This window comes from Bos grunniens, chromosome 5, assembly GCF_055505025.1.
Source record: "Bos grunniens cultivar Pamir isolate PY7600 chromosome 5, Bosgru_T2T1.0, whole genome shotgun sequence".
NCBI classification, from domain to species: domain Eukaryota; kingdom Metazoa; phylum Chordata; class Mammalia; order Artiodactyla; family Bovidae; genus Bos; species Bos grunniens.
Window position 1 is genome coordinate 51624201 of NC_141169.1, and position 20196 is coordinate 51644396.

General features: G+C 44.9%; 1 protein-coding gene across 6 annotated transcripts in view; it reads left to right on the top strand.

Moving 5' to 3' along the window:
* Nucleotides 1-20196, top strand: part of PPM1H (protein phosphatase, Mg2+/Mn2+ dependent 1H) — a 303642-nt gene that overhangs the window by 171989 nt on the left and 111457 nt on the right. Inside the window, exon 5 of one of the 6 annotated variants that reach the window (XM_086400237.1) lies at nt 15370-15659. The exons of 3 other annotated variants lie outside the window; for them this stretch is intronic. In XM_086400237.1, the coding sequence (XP_086256363.1) occupies nt 15370-15556 (187 nt within the window). In that variant the 3' untranslated portion in view covers nt 15557-15659. Of the gene's footprint in view, nt 1-4125; nt 4314-10252; nt 10591-15369; nt 15660-20196 lie in introns of those variants that run through there. 2 more of the 6 variants (XM_086400236.1, XM_086400238.1) reach the window with 2 other exon arrangements.

Below are 20196 nucleotides of genomic sequence, written 5' to 3' on the forward strand. Positions count from 1 at the left end.
GAACAATTCAAGCCAGCACATTCTGTAAGGCTGGGGGTGGGGAGGTGTCTTTCAAGTTTACAATTATGCTTTAGGTAGTTTAGGGGCACACTCAGAAGCCTGTAATATTTTTTCCAGCTCTCAAGTTTTGTGATTTTTTTTTTCACCCTAGTGTTCTTGGCAAGCAGTGGTTGTCTCTAAGTAACACAGAAAAGTCCTTTTTCAGCAAAGCCCTTTAAAAAAGCCTCCAGGCTCTTAGGCATTTGACAAACACTTTTTTTTTTTCTTGCAAGACTCAGCTGTGAAGTCAAGGCCATGCTTCCCAGGGAGCTCAGTGGCACAGAAGGCCTCCTGTGCCCTCAGTTGAGCTGCCTGACCCTCTGCCTTGGGCCAAGCTTGGCGCCCAGTGCTCCGACCCTTAGCTTTTCTTTTCCAGGCAAGAAAGAGGCTTTTGAGGTTGCAGAGGGGAAGCTCATTCCCTACCGTGGGCCGTCCAGCCTGCCTGTAAAAATTAGATTCATGCAGTTAATTTTCACACTGATTCATCTCTCTACTGGCTCCCTACCCTGTACCCTTCCCCCTTTTTTGTTCTTTCTGTGTCAAAGTTTATGCATTGTTTTTTTTCCTCCCCTCTCTGCATCATTCTTTGTGAATCTGAGCTGAGAGGGCATAGCCTTAATTACCACCTGTATTTCAAGGACATATGGTCCCTCTTCCAAATGGGCTGCTCTGGTTCTCAGTATTAATAGGTTATCTAAAAATGGCTAGACTGCTATGCACTTTGCAAACTCTCCATTTAGAAAAAATCTTACAACAAAATCCCAATGAATAAAACAGATAACATTTATGGTAGAGCAGGCTACATAGTTGGAGAAGGGAATGGCAATCCACTCCAATATTCTTGCCTGGAGAATTCTGTGGACGGAGGAGCCTAGCAGGCTACAGTCCATGGGGTCACAAAGAGTTGGACATGGCTGAGCGACTAACACACAAGGCTACATAGCGGGTAAAAGCAAGACTCTGGAGACAGCCCAACTGGGTTCTAGTCCTAGCTCTGCCACTTACGATAGTGCTGTGTGACCTTGAGCAAAGTTCCCAACCTCTCTATGCCTTTGCTCCCTTCACAGTGAAATGGGGATAATGAAAGACCTTATGTCCATTAAGGTTGGTAGAACGATAATTGTATAAAATGCTAAGCACAGTTTCTAGCATCTAGTACATGTTCAATAAATGTCTGCTTTTATTACTATAATGATAATTATTATTGTTAGCATTATTATTATCCTCCATTGACAGTCCCTTTGGTTTTCCATGGAGCTGTTGAAAGCACAGGTCTGTGTGATGGTTTTTAACACTACACTTTTCAGGTGGTGCTTCTGCCTGTACAAGGCATTGAATAAATGTCACACAAAATGGACCCAACAAACCAACCTTCATGCTGTGTCTAGAAGAGATATTTCATTATTTAGCTTAAGAGGAGTCTCTCAAGCAGGCTGGGTTTGTTCAGGCCTCAAGACTGGCTGTGCTGGTGACTGGGCAGCAGTGCCCTCTCGCCCTCTGCTCGAGGGCTGAGTGCTGTCTCACGGGGTGCTGCATCCAGCCTCCCAATGTGTCACAGCCATCAGGATTTGCCCCTTGAAAGGCTGCAGTGATATTCCACATGGGAACATCCGCACACTTGCATTTACGCCTTCCCTGAGCTTGGGATCCGCAGACAACCTCCTTCCCCCGAATAGTGCAACGTCTGGAGGCCAGAGCCTTCGGGAGGCACCACACCACGAAGAGCTCAACACTGCCCTTCTGCGGGTCGCTTGGCTTTCTGTAGCGATACATAGACATATTATACTGAGGCTTCAATGACTCTCTTACTACAGTGCCAGCAGGCGGCCTTCTGGTTGACCTAACATTTCTATAACAACTCTCAGGCTTACAGCACTGGGGATCTCCAGCAGGGCTTGGGAAAGAAATAGCCCTCATGCGTTTCCTAGCATAGCTGTGCACAGTGTGTGTAATGTGGCTACATGAACCTGTACGAGGAGCTGTGCAAAATAAGTATGTCCCAGGTGAGGCTTCAAAGAAATCAGACAACAGGCTTACCAAGCCAGACAGCCCCCAGCTAGCTTTTCTTTCATCACTTGGTTTCTCATAGGAGTTTACACCTCACTGTATTTAGCTCCAGGGATATACTGGTTTCTTCCACCAGTGTTCTTGGTCCCATCTCTTCCTGAAGCAGCCTCCACACATCCTCTCTACCCTTCCTGTCTTCACTGGTCCCCTTCCTTCTGGCTGCTTCCCCCCTGCCTGCAAATATGCTCATGACTCCCTCATCTCACAGTGAGCTTCTGCTCACTGCTTTGTCCCCCTCTAGCCAGTTCCCTTCACATGCAAGATCCTCCCATGAGATGAGCATCTCCTGGCTCCATCTCTTTGCTCACAACAGCCTTGACTGTCCTCACCGCCTTCCTGGAATACAATTTCCTTCCTTCCTTTACTCACCTTGCTGTATGGAGAGCTGGCCAACTGTTCCCCAGACCCTTTCCCACCTGCTCTAAGCACAAGGAACTGACTGCCCTCCCCAGCCTTCTGTGCAACCAGGTGTGGCTAACGTGGCTCAGTTTCAGCCAAAGACGTGTGAGCAGAGGTGCTGTGTGCTGCTTCTCAGGCAAGATGTGAAAACCACTTCCACTGCAATGGCTTGATTTTGTCCCTCCAAAAGGTATGTCCAGACCCTTCCCCTCATATCTGTGAATGTGACCTCATTTGGAAGTGGGGTCTTCGCAGATGTAATGAAGATGGAAGTTAAGATGAAGTTGTAGTGGACTAGGTTGTTCCCTAAATCCAAGCACTGATGTTCTTGTAAGAAGACCATGTGGGGACTTCCCTGTTGGTGCGGTGGTTTAGACTCTGCACTTCCAGTGCAGGGGGCTCAGGTTTAATCCCTGGTCAGTGAACTAAGATCCTACATGTTGTGTGGTGTGGCCAAAAAATTAAAAAATAAATAAATAAAACAGTATCACATGGATTTAAAAAAGAGAGAGAAGATGACCATGTGAAGACAGATAGGGGAGGGTGACAGTGAAGCTGGAGGCCAAGATTGGGGTTATACCGACAAGCTAAGGAACACCAAGGGTTGCTAGGAAGAGGCAAGGAAAGCCTTGCCCCCAGAGCCTTCAGAGGAATCATCGCCCTGCTGACACCTTGGTTTCAGACTTTTAGCCACCAGAGCTGTAAGCAGGTAGGTTTCGGTTATTTTAGGTCATCACGTTTGAGGCAATTTATGCCGCTCCTAGGAAACTATTAAGCACAACCATCATCTCTTCCCTGCTCTTCCAACAACATGCTGACAAACGAGGGTGACCTTGGAAGTGAGCCGAAGCAGGCAGAACACCTGGCTGCCTGATTCCCTGTGACTTCCCCCTCCCCCCCGCCAAGCTGCTGAGTGGACCTGATGTTTCATAGGTGGACTAATAGATAGTGAAGGACAGGGAAGCCAGGCATGCTCAGTCCATGGGGTCCCAAAGAGTTGGACACGACTTAGCGACTGAACAACAGCGAGGTGAAATAAACATGCGTTGTGCTAAGCCACTGAGACTTGGACAAGGGCTTCCCTGTTGCAGCAGCTAGTATTTCCTTAGCTAAAACACCCGATTAGAGACTGATGGCAGCTGCCATAAATACACACTCAGCCTTTCCCTCCTAGAAGGTCTGTTGGCTTCCAGGCCTTTACCTTCTCATTTCCTCTCTCCCTCCTTCACTGCTGGCTCTTCTTCACTCCTGCCACTAAAAAGCAGCCCACCCCCAGGGTTTCCTCTCCCGCTAGCTTCTCCACACCCCATCCCTGGGTCCTCTCGTATACCTCCATCTCCCACTAAAATTCGAATGTTGTCCAAACATATAAGCCCAAACCAGACTTCTCTCTGCAACCTCAGGCCCCATGGCCACCTGCCTCTAGTCATCTCACTGCGTCCCTTCTCTGCACAATGTCAGGGGCCTTCCAGGGAGGCAGTGGCAGGGGTGGCCTTCTAACTGTCCACAGACTTTTCAGTCTTCTTTCTCCCCACCTCCCTAAGCCAAACCCATTTTTTCCCAGCCTCTGGCTCAGCCCGGAGAGTGACCATGAACTTCCTGCTTCTCTGTGCTTTGAAGGATTCTGTGGAGAGAAACAGCGCCTAGAGAGGGTCTGCGGTTCCAACACCCGCTGCTGCTGCTGCTGCTTAGTCACTCAGCCGTGTCCAACTCTGTGTGACCCCATGGACTGCAGCCCATCAGGCTCCTCTGTCCATGGCATTCTCCAGGCAAGAATACTGCAGTGGGTTGCCATGCCCTCCTCCAGGGGATCTTCCTGACCCAGGGATCGAACCCGTGTGTGTCCTGCACTGCAGACAGATTCTTTACTGCTGAGCCACCAGAGAAGCACAACATCCCTCTACATATTTCCAAGTCTGTCCTTAGATTAAGGCTGACCCTCACACGTGTGGCCACCCTAAATGGTTTTCAGGGCGGTTTTCTGATGCCACAAGCTTGGAGAAGCTGCTCCACAAGGAGCGGCTCTGGGGTCCATGCTGCTGGACTGGACTGCAGGCGTCGTGCTGAGTGACTTGTCCATGGCATCACGCAGCGTGCCCTTTCCTAAGAACCACAGAGGCCTTTTCTGATGTGCTCTTTAGGGGAAGGCCTGAGTTAAAGGGGTGGGGAGGGTTTTCGTGTTTGTTTTTTTTGGAACCCTGAGATGAGTAGACCAATTGTGGTGGTTTTGTTGGCTCCTTGTCAGGAAGTATTTGTGGCCGCTTTTCGGACAGTTAAGAGCCTCACAGCACATGCTTTTGGTATTAACTTAATTCCTAGCTTCCTCTGATCTTCCCCAGTTTTGTTTTCCACATATATTTATTTTCTAAAATTCTATCTTGTGTGTCTTTGTGTAATCTCTGTGTAAATCCTTCCTGGAACAAGGTAAAGTCTGAATAAATAAGATGTCCTATAAACCTTAAAAGTGTCCAAAACTAAAGGAATTTTCTTTTCCCACACGGTGCCCTTTTCCTGTGTTCCCAATCTGATGGTGCCACTAAGCAGCCCTTTACGTAAACTAGAAGAACCCTAGGAGAGCCTAACGGTGCCAGCTGTTTCTGGTCTCTTTTCCCCTCCCACGTCTGTACCACTTCCTGTCTGTAGCTAACAAGTCCTCCATATGGCAGCCTTGGGAGGAGGGCTGCTTATGGGGATTGCTGCTTCACCGATGCCCAGTCAGTCCATCCCTGAGACCATGAAGACGCTGCTGGCCACCCCACGTCCCCGCTGAAATCCCATCTGTGACTTTTTTCATCCTCACAGTCAAGGTCAGATTCTTTGGGCTTCTTTGTCAGCCTCTCTGCACCTTCATCTCCTGTCACTCCTCAGCCTTGCACCCCAAGCCCTGGAAAAACCAGAGCGTACACTCCCACCTCCCTGAACCAAACCATTCTCTGCCCCTTGTCCTTACAGCTGCTACTGCTTCCTACCCCGTCATGGAGCAGTTCCCAGGGGATGTTTTCTAGAACAACAGTCCCCAACCGTTTTGGCACCAGGGACCAATTTTGTGGAAGACAGTTTTTCCACAGACTGGGGACGTGGAGGGTGGTTTTGGGATGATTCAAGTAGATTTATCGTGCACTTTGTTGTTGCTTTTGTTCAGTCGCTCAGTCATGTCCGACTCTGTGACCCCCTGGACTGCAGCACACCAGGCTTCCCTGTCCTTCACCATCTCCCAGAGTTTGCTCAAACTCAAGTCTGTTGAGTCGGTGATGCCATCCAACCATCTCATTCTCTTTCTCCCCCTTTTCCTCCTGCCTGTAATTGTTTCATCAGCTCCACATCAGATCATCAGGCATTAGATCCCAGAGGTTGGGGACCCCTGTTCTAGAAGGCTCAATTTACACATCACCTCTTCCTTGATGTCTTTCCCGTCTCCCCTGTGCATTCTCAGGCAGCAACCTGTTCATGGCACCTGTGTGTGTGCTGGGGACCCCAAGGTCTCCTCTGTGCTGTTACTACTTCTCTTTCCACACTGCAGCGTGATTGCACCTCTTTCCTTCTCTCCCCTAATTGGCCAGAGCTCATTTGTGGCAGGAATAAAATCTTATCTTTGTATCCCCTCAAAGCTCTGCCAGAACCAGGCTCAACTCTGCTTAGGCTGTTCCCCCAAATTGCTTATAAACAGTATTGCTGTCTGCAAAGCCCATGACACCACTGATACCATTGTGGGCTTTATCATATTCTTTAAAGGAGCCTTGGCAAGTAGGCACACTTAGTCCAGGAGTGACACTAAATGGTGGGGGCCACAGCGTAAAGGAGACAGCTAGTTGTGGGGCAGCACGCCCTCGCAGTCCCAGTGATCACAGCCCCCACACGCCATCCCCAAGGCTTCCCACCGCATCTGACCCGGTGGATCCTGTGGTTCTGGCTCCAGATGATGCTGGGAATACATCTCTTCTGTGTCGGTCCGTTGCCCCATCTTCGTGCAGGACTGGCCCTTCTCTCACTAAACTTTGCAGGAGGACATTGTTTTCCTCTCTTTAGGCTCTGCCCTGCACTGTCCACTTTCCACACATCAGAAGGACCTTTGCAGAAGGTCAGTCCTCTGCTCTGAGCCCCACAGAGTTTATCATTGATCTTCTTTTAACTCTTTTGATGGCCCCCTGGGTCCTCCGATGGCCCAGCCTCACTCTCCAGCCCTCCAGGCCTGTCTTGTCTTCCTCATTGAGCTTTGTCTGGCCCCCACACAGGCAAGGTGGCCCCACTGTGGTTTCTGCACGTGCACTTACTTCTGCCCTCACAGCTGTACCCATTCTGCACTTGGCTTCTCCTGCCAGCCATTCGGGCTTCATGGGCCCCTCCCAGCCTCCCTGTCTGAGGCCCTCACCTTCCCCTTCAGGTCATTGCTCCTCCCAGGGCTGTAAGCTCCAAGCAGCAGCCACCATTCCTTCAAGTTCCCTGTCTGATCCCCAGGCCCCTCATAGGATAGGCAGTTGGGGAACATTTGCCCAAAGAAAGAAAACAAGAGCAAGGAAGAAAGATCCTGGAAGTTTGTATGGTGTTACTGGAGTTCCCATTATACTCAAGGTCACATGGTTTTGATTGGGATCCGTTTTTATTTATTGGCCACACTGTGCAGCATGTGGGATCTTAGTTCCCCAGGCAGGGATCAAGCCTGCACCCCCTGCAGTGGAATTTCAGAGTCATGACCACCGGACTTCCCTGGACCCATGTTTCATGCTTAAAAATGTCCAGCTGCTTTGGTGACTGAGCCCCCTACCCATATGTATAGAGGGTCAGTGTTCAGTGCAACTCTGACCCAGTGGTTGAGATGGTTTTGCTACGTACTGGCAGTTTGGCTCTGTTTGGTGTCAGCAGCTCTGATCTCCTCTCTGAAATTGAGGGCACTACATTTCCAGCACACATTTCCCCTGTTGGCGATGTAGGACACCAGCCGCGGGACTCGGCTGTCCCCAGGAGGTGCCTCTCAACTTACCAGCTCCGGAGTCCGTGAGCTCTCCAGGTGCATACACTCTCTTTCCTTCTGGGTCACTCCCATTTGTTCTCATTTCACTATTTTTGTCCCTGGTAATTGTCTGGGGAGGAATTTGCCAGAGTTTGACTTTTTTTTTTTTTTTTTTGTAGTATTACTAGATTTTGGTAATACAAAATACAGTAGTAATTTTGTATTACCATTTTGGAGTTGTTTTTTTTTTTTTTTGGTATTTGTATCTTTCATAAGAGAGAAGTGAGAGGGTGTTCTGCCCTGATGTGGAGCAAGAAACCCGGGGCAGATGAGGAAGGTGGCAGCTGGAGCGAGTCAGGGCTCTCAGATGGAGAAGAACCCTCAGCTTTGTTAAATACACGTGTGCTCAGTCATGTCTGACTTTTTGCAGCCCTATGGACTGTAGCCCACCAGGTCCTCTGTCCGTGGGATTTTCCAGACAAAAATACTGAAGTGGATTGCCATTTCAAAATCCTCCAGGGGATCTTACTGACCCAGGGATTGAAGCTGCATCTTCTGAGTCTCTTGCACTGCAGGCAGATTCTTTAGCACTTGAGCCATTGGGGAGCCAATTCCGCTTTGTTAGAGGGCAGCTGAATGCATCAGTGGGGTCCCTAGATGTTCAGAAACAGCCAGACAACCAGGAGTTTAGGTGGAAAGTAATATCCCTCCGTGTGTGGGAGGAAGCACAGTGTATTCAAGCAAGAACCCTGAGGTGAATGATATTGAGACGTGGATTTCAGTCTTCCCAAACCACCAACTTCGCTAGGTCTTGGGTTCTTCATCCCTAAAAATGAAATGACTGTCCTAATAGGATTTCTAAACTCAAAACATGTCCATGAAGAAACACGTATCGTATCTCTGCATTATGCACCTCTGGGGAGTGTTTAAGGATGTGCAGGTAGTACTGGAGTCATATCAGTGATTTCAATGTCCTGCGTTTGACACGTGTTCTCTCTGATTATCCCCGGAGACGGGAGGAGCCAAGGAAGACTGAGCTGGGGGCTCAAGAGGGGTTATAGAGGTTTCTGTTGTCCATTCACCTGCTTTGTCACCTAGTGAGCAATTAGACTCAGCGGAGCTGGTGATCTGAAGTCAGGTTTCCCTCAGTAGTGTTTCCTCTGCTTGGATTCAGCATTCAGCTGTTAATTCAATCTCACACGTGTATCAATATCTTGGTCTGTCAGAGTTGGCCTGGCTTGTGTTTAGAGCCTAATCTGCAGCCTGAGAATCAGTGCTTACCCCACAGGATGACTCTGGATCATTCAGCCGTTTCACCACCTTTCACAGAAAACGTGATTTGTTGGGTGTTTTTTTTTTTTTTTTTTTTTTAAGTCATTCTGGGACATGGCCTCTCCACTCACAACCATTCATGGAGAAGAGAAATTGACTCAGCAGCCAGGTAGTTCCTGACTGGGTCAACTCTATCTTGGGTCAAATGCCTCTTTCTTTTCTCCACAGTTTAAAAGTATAAGTAAAAAATGTGGGGAGAAAGATAAGAAGCTTGAAGCTTTGGAAATGCTTACGTCATACTGCCGAGACAGAAAAAAACATTGATTTGGTCAAGAAGCTGCATTTTTTGGGTTAATTGCCCCCAATGAATTCTCCCACTTTTATTCTCCGATGGCCATGCATTATAGATCATCTTTAAATTCCTTAGACCTCAACAACAGGCAGGAACGTTTGTAACTACAAATAAACACTTAGGCCATATAAATACAGAAACCCCCCACACGCAGAGACCTCCCTTTGGTGAGAACGCTGTAGGCACAGATGCATCACGCGCGGATAGTGTTCATCTGTGAGGTTCATGCAGACTCTGACTCCACCAGACCTCAAGGCAAAAATAGATGCCCTTCAAAGACTTTGTAGCTCCCAAGAATGATGCATGTGGAAACCAAATGGAGATCTCATAGCTACAGTGAGCCACTCCAAATGATCCCAGCCAAACGCAAGAAAGTGTTAACTTTTTCATCCGTGATTGAAAGAATGTGATCTTGATTAGGATACATGACTTTAGGATTCCGGGGCAATTTCAAGCACTTAGCTTCAAGCACTACGGTTTAGCCCTTTGAGCAGCAAACTCATGTTTCAAATTATAGCAGATGTCTCTATTAATCCTCTCGCTAATTGCTTCTGAACCTCACCCCTAAATTGCACTGGGCCGAGGCTGTAAAGGTTTGCGCGCGGAAAGCCTCCATCTGCCTTCCTCCTCGGAGGGGTGGTTGCGAACTGGCCCAAGCTAGTGGGAACAGGATGACTCTGTGCCCTGGAAGTCTGTCATTCTGGGGAGAGTGTGTCTTGCTGTCTGATGCTAAACATTTGAAATGTAAAGTTAAATAGGTCCATAGATTTGATGAGTCGTGTTGGTCCTGAGTGTTTTGTGGAGTGGTGTTATGGTAAGAAGTGCCTCTCCGACAGGGTTATTTATGAAAAGAACAAGCTTATAACTTGAACCTTGTCCCCAGCAGAGCTTTGGAAAGCAGTGTATCTGTGGTGACACATTGCTGGTGAAATTACTAAGGTGTGTTTTTCTTCCAGTGAATTGACCTCTTCATTAATTTTCTCCACTCCTGTGAGATATATGAAGGGTGAACTGGCTTATTTTTATTTTACAGTTTGAGAAAGAAGGTAAACTCTGAGTTACTAGCTTGACTAGAGCTTAAGATATTTTTTATTCACCTGAAGATTTTAATTTTTTCCAACACACTAGCCCAGAGTATAACTATTTCGCATCCATTTTTGTGTTGCAAATGGCAGCGGAATCACTAGACGTTCGTGGAAGCTGCGTTTCTACTTTCGGCCCTGCTCACCCCAGCGAAAACAGGAAGTGGTTTATCTATGGAAAGTCATGCTCCTGATTGTGTGGGTGATGTTCCTTTCCTGTCCCTTGAGTACGGTCTGTACTCAGAGAATTCAGATTCATAACCAGACCTCACCGGAGCCTGAGGGAGTGTGGGAATAACTGGCCACGCGGCTGAGGCCCCCACACGGGCAGTTGAAATGACTCAGATGCCGGCATACTTAAAAGAACTGGACAATGCCTGTCACTCCCCTTGCTTGGACCACGGGTCTTCCTTCTGGTCCTCGCCCATGGGGCTGCTTTTGTGGGTCACCCACCTTCCTCTGACTTCATTTTCCAGCTAGACCAATTATGGCATTGAGTGCTTCCTGGGAACTCTGGAAGATTTTTCTTCCCCAAGCCCTTGGAGAGACTCTTTGGCTGATCCTGACTGACATCACAAGCACATTTTCAGGCAGCCTAACCAGGTCCAACTGGTTCATGGTAAGCAATCCTCTCTTCCCCAGCTAGCTGTGGTTCCTGGCATTGTCAGTCAGCTTCTCCAAGATCCTGTTACCCTCCCTCCTCTCATCCCCGTCCACTCCTACTTTTTTTCTTAAATTTCTCAGTAAATATTTTTTGCCTTTTCCCAACCACATTCCCAGGGTTGCTGGCTCGGTGGCATCTTAGAACTTCCCAACCCGGACCTCCTTTTTGTTTATGACAATCCTCTTGCACAGGAATTTGCTTTGTATATTTACATGCACATGTTTACCTCACGAAACATTTGTTAAAACAGAAGCAGAAAACAAACAGCAAACTTTCTCCTGTTGCATAAGCAGTAGACATTACTGGTGTCCAGTTTTAAAAACTACAGATAAATAAGGTTAAGAAAAGAAAGGCACATTCCTGTCACACAGACATGGCCACTCACTCTCACACTTCAAGTTTCTTCAGATTCAGAGGCTCTTGTCATGCCCCTCCACACATCTTTTTTTTCTTCAGAGTAAACATCCCTGGTTTCCTTCACATGGTCATCGGAGAATTGATCTGAGCCCCTCATCCGCAGGCCTCTGGCCCTGGCCCTCTTCTCATGGGATTTCCCCATTCACACATGGAACTGACTCATGCCATGGGGGCTGATGATTGCGCCCCATCAGGCCAGCCTCACTGAGCCCACTTACTCTCACTTTCCTATCAGTCCTGCCACCGAGTCGAATCATGATGACCATTTGATGGCCTCTTCAATTTTGCAGCTATTTCAACCACTTAAAAAAAAATTTTATTTGGCTGTGTCAGGTCTTAGTTGCAGCGTGCAGGCTCTCTCGTGGTGGCATGCAGGCTCAAATGCCCCACAGCATGTGGTATCCCAGCTCCCCAACCAGGGATTGAACCTGCATCCCCTGCATTGGCAGGTGGATTCTTAACCACTGGACCACCAAGAAGTCCCTCAACCACTTTCGGCTTACTCTCTTTTTACTTAAACTGTTCCTGTACTTCATTGTCAACAAAATATTATGAATGATTTTGTTGGTTTCTAAAACCCAAATAAAAAGAAAAGTGGCATTTAAAAAGAAATAGATACTCTGCCTGTTTAAAAAGACAAGTGGCATTTCTTTTACTTGGACAAAAAAAGGGATGCAGAGACCGGGCTTGGGAAAGGACATGCTCTCCTCTCAGGAGATGCAGGCAGACCACCAGTGACCACTGCTTTCCTTGATTAACCCTCAAGAGCTTTGTCTTTAATGACCATCTCTAGAATCTGCCTCCATATTGACATTAGGTCCCTCCTTATTAGTTTATAGAATCCAGTGTTTCCTTTGTTGAAAAGTGAACCCGACTTGTCTGTCTCTAACCTTTGGTCACATCTTTCCTTCACTGCCATTCTTCCCAGGGTGCTGACAGTAACATGATAGCCTCAGCTTCAAGTACTTTGAGGGCCCTTAGATATAAACTTTTGAAGCCAGAAGATTCAATCCCATTCATCTCAGCACAGTTCTCTTCTGTAATATTTTCATCTATCTTGGACCTTAGTTATTTATTTATTTTTTAAATCGTGGTTATTTCTCCTCCAACCTGACAGGTATTGAGTTGGCCAAAAAATTCCTTTGGTTTTTAAGTAGAAATAAAAGGCGCTTTTTTCATTTTCACCAAGAATTTTATTGACCAATATATTCACCATTTTGTCCCTCTACCTTCTTCCATTTTCCAAGCAACTTCATAATTCCATCCTCCCAAAACTATTTTATTTTTTTGAGTGAAGAACTGTTCCAGGTGCCTTTTACAGTCTTCTAGGGAAATTTTTCCATTGTGAAAATTTTTTAGAGACTGAAATAAATGGAAATCCAAAAGTGCAATGTCTAGTGAATATGGGAGATGAATCAGAACTTCCCAGTCAAGCTGTAACAGTTTTTGCCTGGCCATCAAAGAAACACATGGTCTTGAGGTATCCAGTGAAATACTAGGCATTTTCTATTGACTAATTCTGGGTGCTTTTTGTCAAGTGCTTCTTTTAGTTTGTCTGGGAGCTGTACTTGTTGGAATTAATCATTTGGTTTTCCTGGAGGAGCTCTTAATAGAAGACTCCCTTTCAATCCCACCATATACACAGCGTCACCTTCTTTGGGTAAAGACCCGCCTTTGGTGTGGTTGGTGGTGGTTAATTTTGGTTGCCCCACAATTGCTTCATTCAACATTATTGTTCAGTATCCACTTTTCATTGCCTGTCACAATTTGTTTCACAAATGGAATGTTTTTATTACATTTAAGTAGAGAATCATATGTAGAAATATGGTCGAGAAGGTTTTTTTCACTTAACTTACATGGAACTCAAATATCAAAGCTATTAGCAAAACTAAACTGACCCAAATGATTTTCAGTGCTTGATTTTGATATTCGGCTATCTCTTGCACGGTGTAACGTTGATTGCTCTCAATTAATGTCTTGATCTAATTGCTATCAGCTTCAACTGGTCTACCCAACCTTGGAGCATTGTCCAGTCAAAAATCTCCAGCATGAAACTGTAAACCACTTTTGACATGCACAGCACAAATCTTTTTTGCATTTCAGTTGCATTTTTATGTTTCTTGTAGCAATAAAGCATAATTTGCCAAAAATGTTGCTTTTTTCTTCCCTCTTAAATATTAAAATGACTACACAAAAAGTTACCAATTTTGATACGTTTTTTAAAATGCACACTCATATGACAGCTGTCATGATACAATCTAACAAAATTGTTTCTAATGAAGTTAAAGACAAGCACTACTCAAGGCATCTCATGGAAAAAAAGGGAATGAACTCTTTGGCCAACCCAATAAACTGGAAATAAGTGCTTCTTTTTCTTCGTCATCCATCAATTTTACACCTGTGGTCTCTAGCAGCCAATTAGTCTCTTCCTCCATCACTTCAATTTTTCAAATATAATGAAGGAAGGTCACTTGCGTTGTCTTCACCAAGTCCAAAAGTAACCATCTATTCTGGGTTTTCAGTTTGTGAACACTTTGATCAGTGGTTGTTGCTTTCTGTCCTTGGCCAGCTGCCCATCAGAAGTAATGGGATCTTAACATTGTATTAATTCATGGTCTGATTGTTTGCAAAATGGAAAAGGCATAAGGTTCAAAATACATTTCTTCACCTGTACGTGTCAGGGAGATTTCTTTGTGTGAAATAAGACCTACTAAATAAGCTATAGAGAAACAAGGACATTCAGCAGAGATGAATTAAAGCTCAGCTCAAGTTCTGGAAGGAGTCAGGGGAGGAATTAGAAGCTGCACAGCCAAGACCTGAAAGCTCTATTCACAAATCTTATTCTGGACCCTGCCTACCAATCCTAGAAAGCTGAACAAGAAAATATATGGACGGAGGATAAGGCAGAGGAATACATTTTATAAGTAACACATTTTGGCCTTAAATCCCCGTGCAGCCCTTTCAGAAGCTAGGCTGGAACATGAGACACCTTTTGTTGAAGCTGGAATCGGTACCAGATCTGTCTGCCTCTTTCCCCCAATCCTGGTTCTGAGGGAAGTCATTCCAGAGAAGTGGCAAATACAAAAATAAAACGTAAGCCAGATCAAGAAAGTCCCCAAGCTTCCAATCAGAACTCATTGAAGTCAGGATAGCAGGAGTGCACCTTGAGCTCTCATACCTGGCAGATTATTTAAGAGAAGAGCTAGAAAGAAGGGATTCCTTGTTGGTTCAGTTGGTAAAGAGTCTACTTGCAATGTGGGAGACCCGGGTTTGATCCCTGGGTTGGGAAGATCCCCTGGAGAAGGGAATGACAACCCACTCCAATATTTTTGCCTGGAGAATCCATGGACAAAGGTGTTGCAAAGAATCAGACATGACTGAGCAACTAACACTTTCACTTTACTTCCAGAAAGGAGAAAACCAAGGGGAAGGAAGAGAGCTTAGTTTTATTCTAGGCAGACCCTACCTTGCTCTAACCCTCTTTACCTCTGAAGGTTTGTGAATGAAGTGCCTCTTCAAAAAGAAACTGGGATCAGAGAGAGAGAGGGATGGTGTATAGCCTTTTCCTGAGAGAGAGAGAGCCGCACTGATTTTCCACATCAAGGTTTTGGGGAGTAGGGGATGTGGCTCCCAAGAGTGAAGCCCACTGTGTCCCTAGGCTACAGCCCAGGCAAGAGCATTCACCCCTGAATTTGACCTACACTTGGTAGAAAAGTGATGAGGTGTTAAGAGATGTTTGTCCCCTAGTCAGATTTGGGAATCATTGCACAGTTACCTCATCTTAGAGAACAGCAACACATTTTAGTGTATTAAAGGCTCTGAAAAGTCCTGTGGCAAGAGTGTTTCCCAAACTCTTCTGAGAATGCATTGTTTTTTTGGGGGGGAGGAGGGTGGTTTCCTATTATCGTGCAGAAGAGTATTCCATGGAAAACACTGTAGAGGGCAGCTTCAGTTCATGGACTTACTCTGTGAAATGAGTTCAACAGGTAAATGAGGAAATGGACCCATTTTCTGTGTTCTCACCTAATACTTATCACCATGTTCTATATACTTCCCCTGGAATACTTGTTTCAGTGCCATAGCTTTAACTACCATATAAACATAACTGTTCCCTTCTCTCTCGTTCTAGCACTGACCCCGTTCCTGAGCACCATACCCGCTTTTCCAGCTGTGTGCTCACTAGCCCTTCTCACTGGGCATCAGGCACATGCACCGAGTGCAATGTGCCCACATCAAGATGCAGTGTCTTCTCCTCCAGACGGGCTTCTCTTCCCGTCTCTCCTGTTGTTTCAGCATCATCACCCTCCGTTATCTAGCTTGTGCATCTCAGCAGATTCCAAGACCTTTTCATCTCCTTTACTTGGGAGAAGATATTTTAAAATCATATACGTTTAATAAATACACATATAATTTTTAAGATTTAACATATTATACCTCTGTGACTTTTCTGTTTTGCACTGACGTAGTGCAGACTGTCACTTTTCATTTGGACAGTTGCAATAGCCAGGTAAATTAAAGACTCAGTGGAATTTTTTCATGGAAAGGAGACTTGGCATGGGAACCTTTAATATATCTGTTTTTCAAAATAAAAAATTACAGATATGCCTGTAAATATATGAAGGAGATTATGACATTAATATTAATGAACAAGGTGGGGTTTTAAAGCTAGTGATCAAGAGAAGCAAGAATGCTCCATTACTACCCTGTCAATCTCTCTTCTCTTCTGTTAAGTTCTGGAGGTATCTGAACACATGACTGGAAGTGACAATGGGAAATCAGCATGCCATTTTATCACTGAAAGCTAAGTGAGGTCACTAGATATGGTTTTTTTTCCCCCTTCATATAGTTCCTTAGGATCACAATTGTGGACTGTTATTTTATCAATGCAAAGTTATAAAGTTCCAAGTAATGACCATTCTGCTTTGACTTGTAGATATGCACATTGCCTTTAATGAATCAATCCACTATTCTTAGACATACTTAAAGTTCTTTTACACATAAACTCACTTAATCTGAAGAAAGAGATATTTTCCACTTCTCAAATAGGGAAAATTGGATGTCAGAGTGGCTAGCTGATTTTCCCACCATAACTAGTTTATAGCTTGAACTAGACTCTGAACTCTAAGTCCTGATTGCTTTCCTCTACAACTCAATTGGCTCCCAAAACCCAAGTGATATTTACATTCAGTGGATGAGAGATGAGCTTCCCAAGCCTTGGTTATGTATTGTTGTTTTTCAGTCACTAAGTTGTGTCTAATTCTTTTTGACTCCATGGACTGAAGCATGCCAGATTTCCCTGTCCTTCACTATCTCCTAGAGTTTGCTCAAGCTCATGTCCATGGAGTTGGTGATGCCATCCAACCATTTCATCCTTTGTCATCCCCTTCTCCTCTTGCCCTCAATCTTTCCCAGCCTCAGGGTCTTTTCCAATGAGTTGGCTTTTCGCACCAGGTAGCCAAAGTATTGGAGCTTCAGCATCAGTCCTTCCAATGAATGAATATGTAGGGTTGATTTCCTTTAGAATTGATTGGTTTGATCTCTTTGCTGTCCAAGGGACTCTCAAGAGTCTTTGTTATGTGAGAAACTGATATGAGGGGACCATTAGTAGGTAGAGCCAAGAAGCCCTACAAGTAAGGCATTCAACCAACCTGTCATCTAACCATGGGCTACAGATAAGCCACCTGCCCCACCAGGCAAAGTCATAGAGCTTATTTTGATCAGGGGCATGTGACGAGGATGCTCTATTTACTTCCATAGTATAGTTTGTAATGCTATAGTAAATACATTTTACAGTATACTGTCTAGAATGAATTGATATGGATCTGGCTTTGCCCCACACCAGTGATGTAGTTCCTGATTTATGGCATCATAAAGAAACAACAATAAAGGATGCCTTGGGATTCTTGGCAGGCAAATATAAACAAAGCTCCCTCATGTTCTTTTGAAGAATTCCAGAGATGGAGACCCACAGGCTTTAGTCAGTGTAGAATGTGAAGATCAGGAAATTCTTTTCTTATTTCCAACCGTAGAATTTACTGATTTGATTAAATAGAATTTCCTCTTGTTTGTGTTACTCTGAAGTATGAAGAAACTGGTCACCCACCTATTCCTTCAAAAAAACGATTTCAAATTGCTTGAAGGAGATTGTGATCGAATCACTCCTCATTTTTCCCTTCAGGCTAAAATACCATAATTGCTTTAAGCTCCTTCAAAGCATCTATTTTCCACCCCTTGCATTGTTTTTATTTCTTTTCTTGGGACTCATTTCAGTTGCTCCCTGGCATTGTCCTTTTAAAATAGAGGGGATGGAATTGGACACAGCTGTGTCCAATTGTGACTAATGTGGAGTGCTAGTAAAGAGATTGCTTCTGGGCTCTGCGTGTCCTACCTGCCTCGGCACACAAACCAGGGAACTCTTGTTGCCATCAGTTATTTAAAGAAAGAGAAGGAGAGAGGGAGGAAGGAAGAAAGAGAAGAAGAACAGGAAGGAAGCTCTCATCCTTTGCAATAAAGTCTATAGTAGAGGAAAAACCTGCCTCTGATGGCCTCACTCAGCTTGGCTACTTGCTAGGGTGAGAAAAATGTGCTCATTTGGGAGCTTGAGAAGTGTTTGTATGCATTTATGCTGGGGAACTGTGCAGTGCTGTGGATTATAGATAGGGATCCTGTGCTTGAGAAGAACAGAGTATGCACCCTCTGACCCAAATGGAAAAGGAACCACTAAGTGTTCAATATGTGCACTGAGATCAAAGCATGCAGGCAAAACTTTGCCAGCCAAGTGCTTTTGAAACTGTGCAAAATTAGAATCCACTGTGGGATTTTCAGAAATTAGTTTGAACTCTGCGGTCCTTTAACAGAAAGTTTCAAAACCCACCAACTAGGAATGCAAAGTGGTGCTGCCACTTTCGAAAACCCATTGGCAATTCCTCAAAATGTTAAACACAGAGTTCCTTCATGACCCAGCAATTCCACTCCTAGGCATATAACTGAGAGACCTGAGAACATACAACATTATTCACAATACTCAAAGACTAGGAACAATCCAAATTTCCATGCGCAAATAAATGGATAAATAAAATAGGGTATATCCATACAGTGAAATATTCATTCATCCATAGAAAGAAATGAAGTACTGATGTCTGCTGTAATACAATGAACCTTGAAAACATTATTTTAAGGGAAAGAAATCAGGCACAAAAGGCCATGTATTATATGATCTCATTTATGTGATCTACCCAAAATAGGCAAATCTAGAGAGGCAGAAAACAGATTAATGGTTGCCAAGGGTTAGTGGGGAGGAGGGGGAAATGGGGTGACTGTTAATGAGTGTGGGGTGGGTTCTTTTGAGATGATGGAAATGTTTTGGAATTAGATAGTGCTGGTGGTTGGACAACATTGTGAATATACTAAAATCAACTGAATTGCCCACTTTACAAGCGTGAATTTTATGGAACATGGAATATTAAAAAAAAATACCAACCCCACTATTAATATATATCTGGGCCCCTTATCACTTAAAAAAAAAGAAGCACCTCAAAAAGTTTTCTTTCATGACTGTAAGGCTTTTTACCTGGTGTGGAAAATATCATGCTGGTTCACTTGGTTTCGTGAATTTTGCTGGCATAGTAGGATGTTTGTAGAAAGTGGCTGAATTATGACATTGAGAAATTATTCTGGGTGGTATAAACACAGACTGGGCTGCTTGCGAGGAAAACAGGAACGTCTGACTCAGTCCCTGCTCTGCGAGTGGTCATTTATTTTTGCTGCTACTTAAAGATCAGATTTTTTTTTTTCCTGACCATTTTTCAGTGAATATTTCTGTTGGGACGCTATCGTATTTGAGGTCCTGTTAGATGAATCATCGTATTTGCAAACTTTTTTCTTTAGTATCCATTCTGGAAATGGAATGACTAAAAACACACCAACTCTAATTCCAGGCTCGTGAGATTATTTCTTTCCCTTCAGCTATTTTTTGACACCTCTAATTAGCATCACCAGCCTGGCTGTCCTCTGGTGGTGGCAAGCCCGGCTTCTTCCATCAGCTGCCCTGCTTTTTCCATTGACACGTTTCTGTTACGTTTGAAGGAGGCAGATGCTCCTGCTACATCCAAAGAGAATTCACAAGGTCTGATGCTTTTTGACAAAATGGATGCCTCTTCCCTGTACTTTGGAATTGATATACGCTGTCAAAACAGGTTTTTCAAATGGTTTCTCTTTGTCACCTTGTACCAGATTTTCTCCTCCATTCTGGAAATGTGCGGTTTAATGTTGCGTTTCAAATCACTTTCAGTTGAAAAAAGTGTGTAATAGAATCAGGGCATCCCATGAATACTCTTAACAGCGTCAGAGATGTCTCTTGTTTGCAGCTGTGCATTCCGAGGGGGCTCGTGACAACAGTAAATTACACTGGGGTCTTGCTCGGTAATGGGCTCCTTGTCCTTTATGATTTTAAAGAAGCACTCAGGGTGACTTCTCCCATTCTGGCACTTTCTGTATTGGTTCGTATTTATCAGAATTTAAATTCTGAGGATTACCACCTCCTGAGAAGGGAAGTAGTAGCTCTAGTAGTTTATCCGTATTTCTCCACTCCTCGGATGTCAGGCTTCCTTTCAGAATCACTTAAGTGTAGACCTGGGGAGGTGCCTGAGAAATGATGTGGTCTTTACCCTTTTTTATTGCCAAGGACACCAAGGCTGAGAGTTGGCAATTAACCTAAGGTGAGGCTGGCGACCTTCAAAGTCCAGTTCCCAAACTAGTGCCCTCGCTACCACCACACCACCTCCAAACCTCTCATGGTGCCTACGGATGAGTATCCCTCAGAGTCTGAGCTGGGAGAGGACCTGACGTCAGCCGTTGCCCCAAGTAGTGCTCTGTCTTTCCCTTTACAACCTCCCTCTTCAGACTGGCAGAACTGGCAGTAAGCCAGAAGAGTTTTTCCTGCATGCGTGTGTGTACA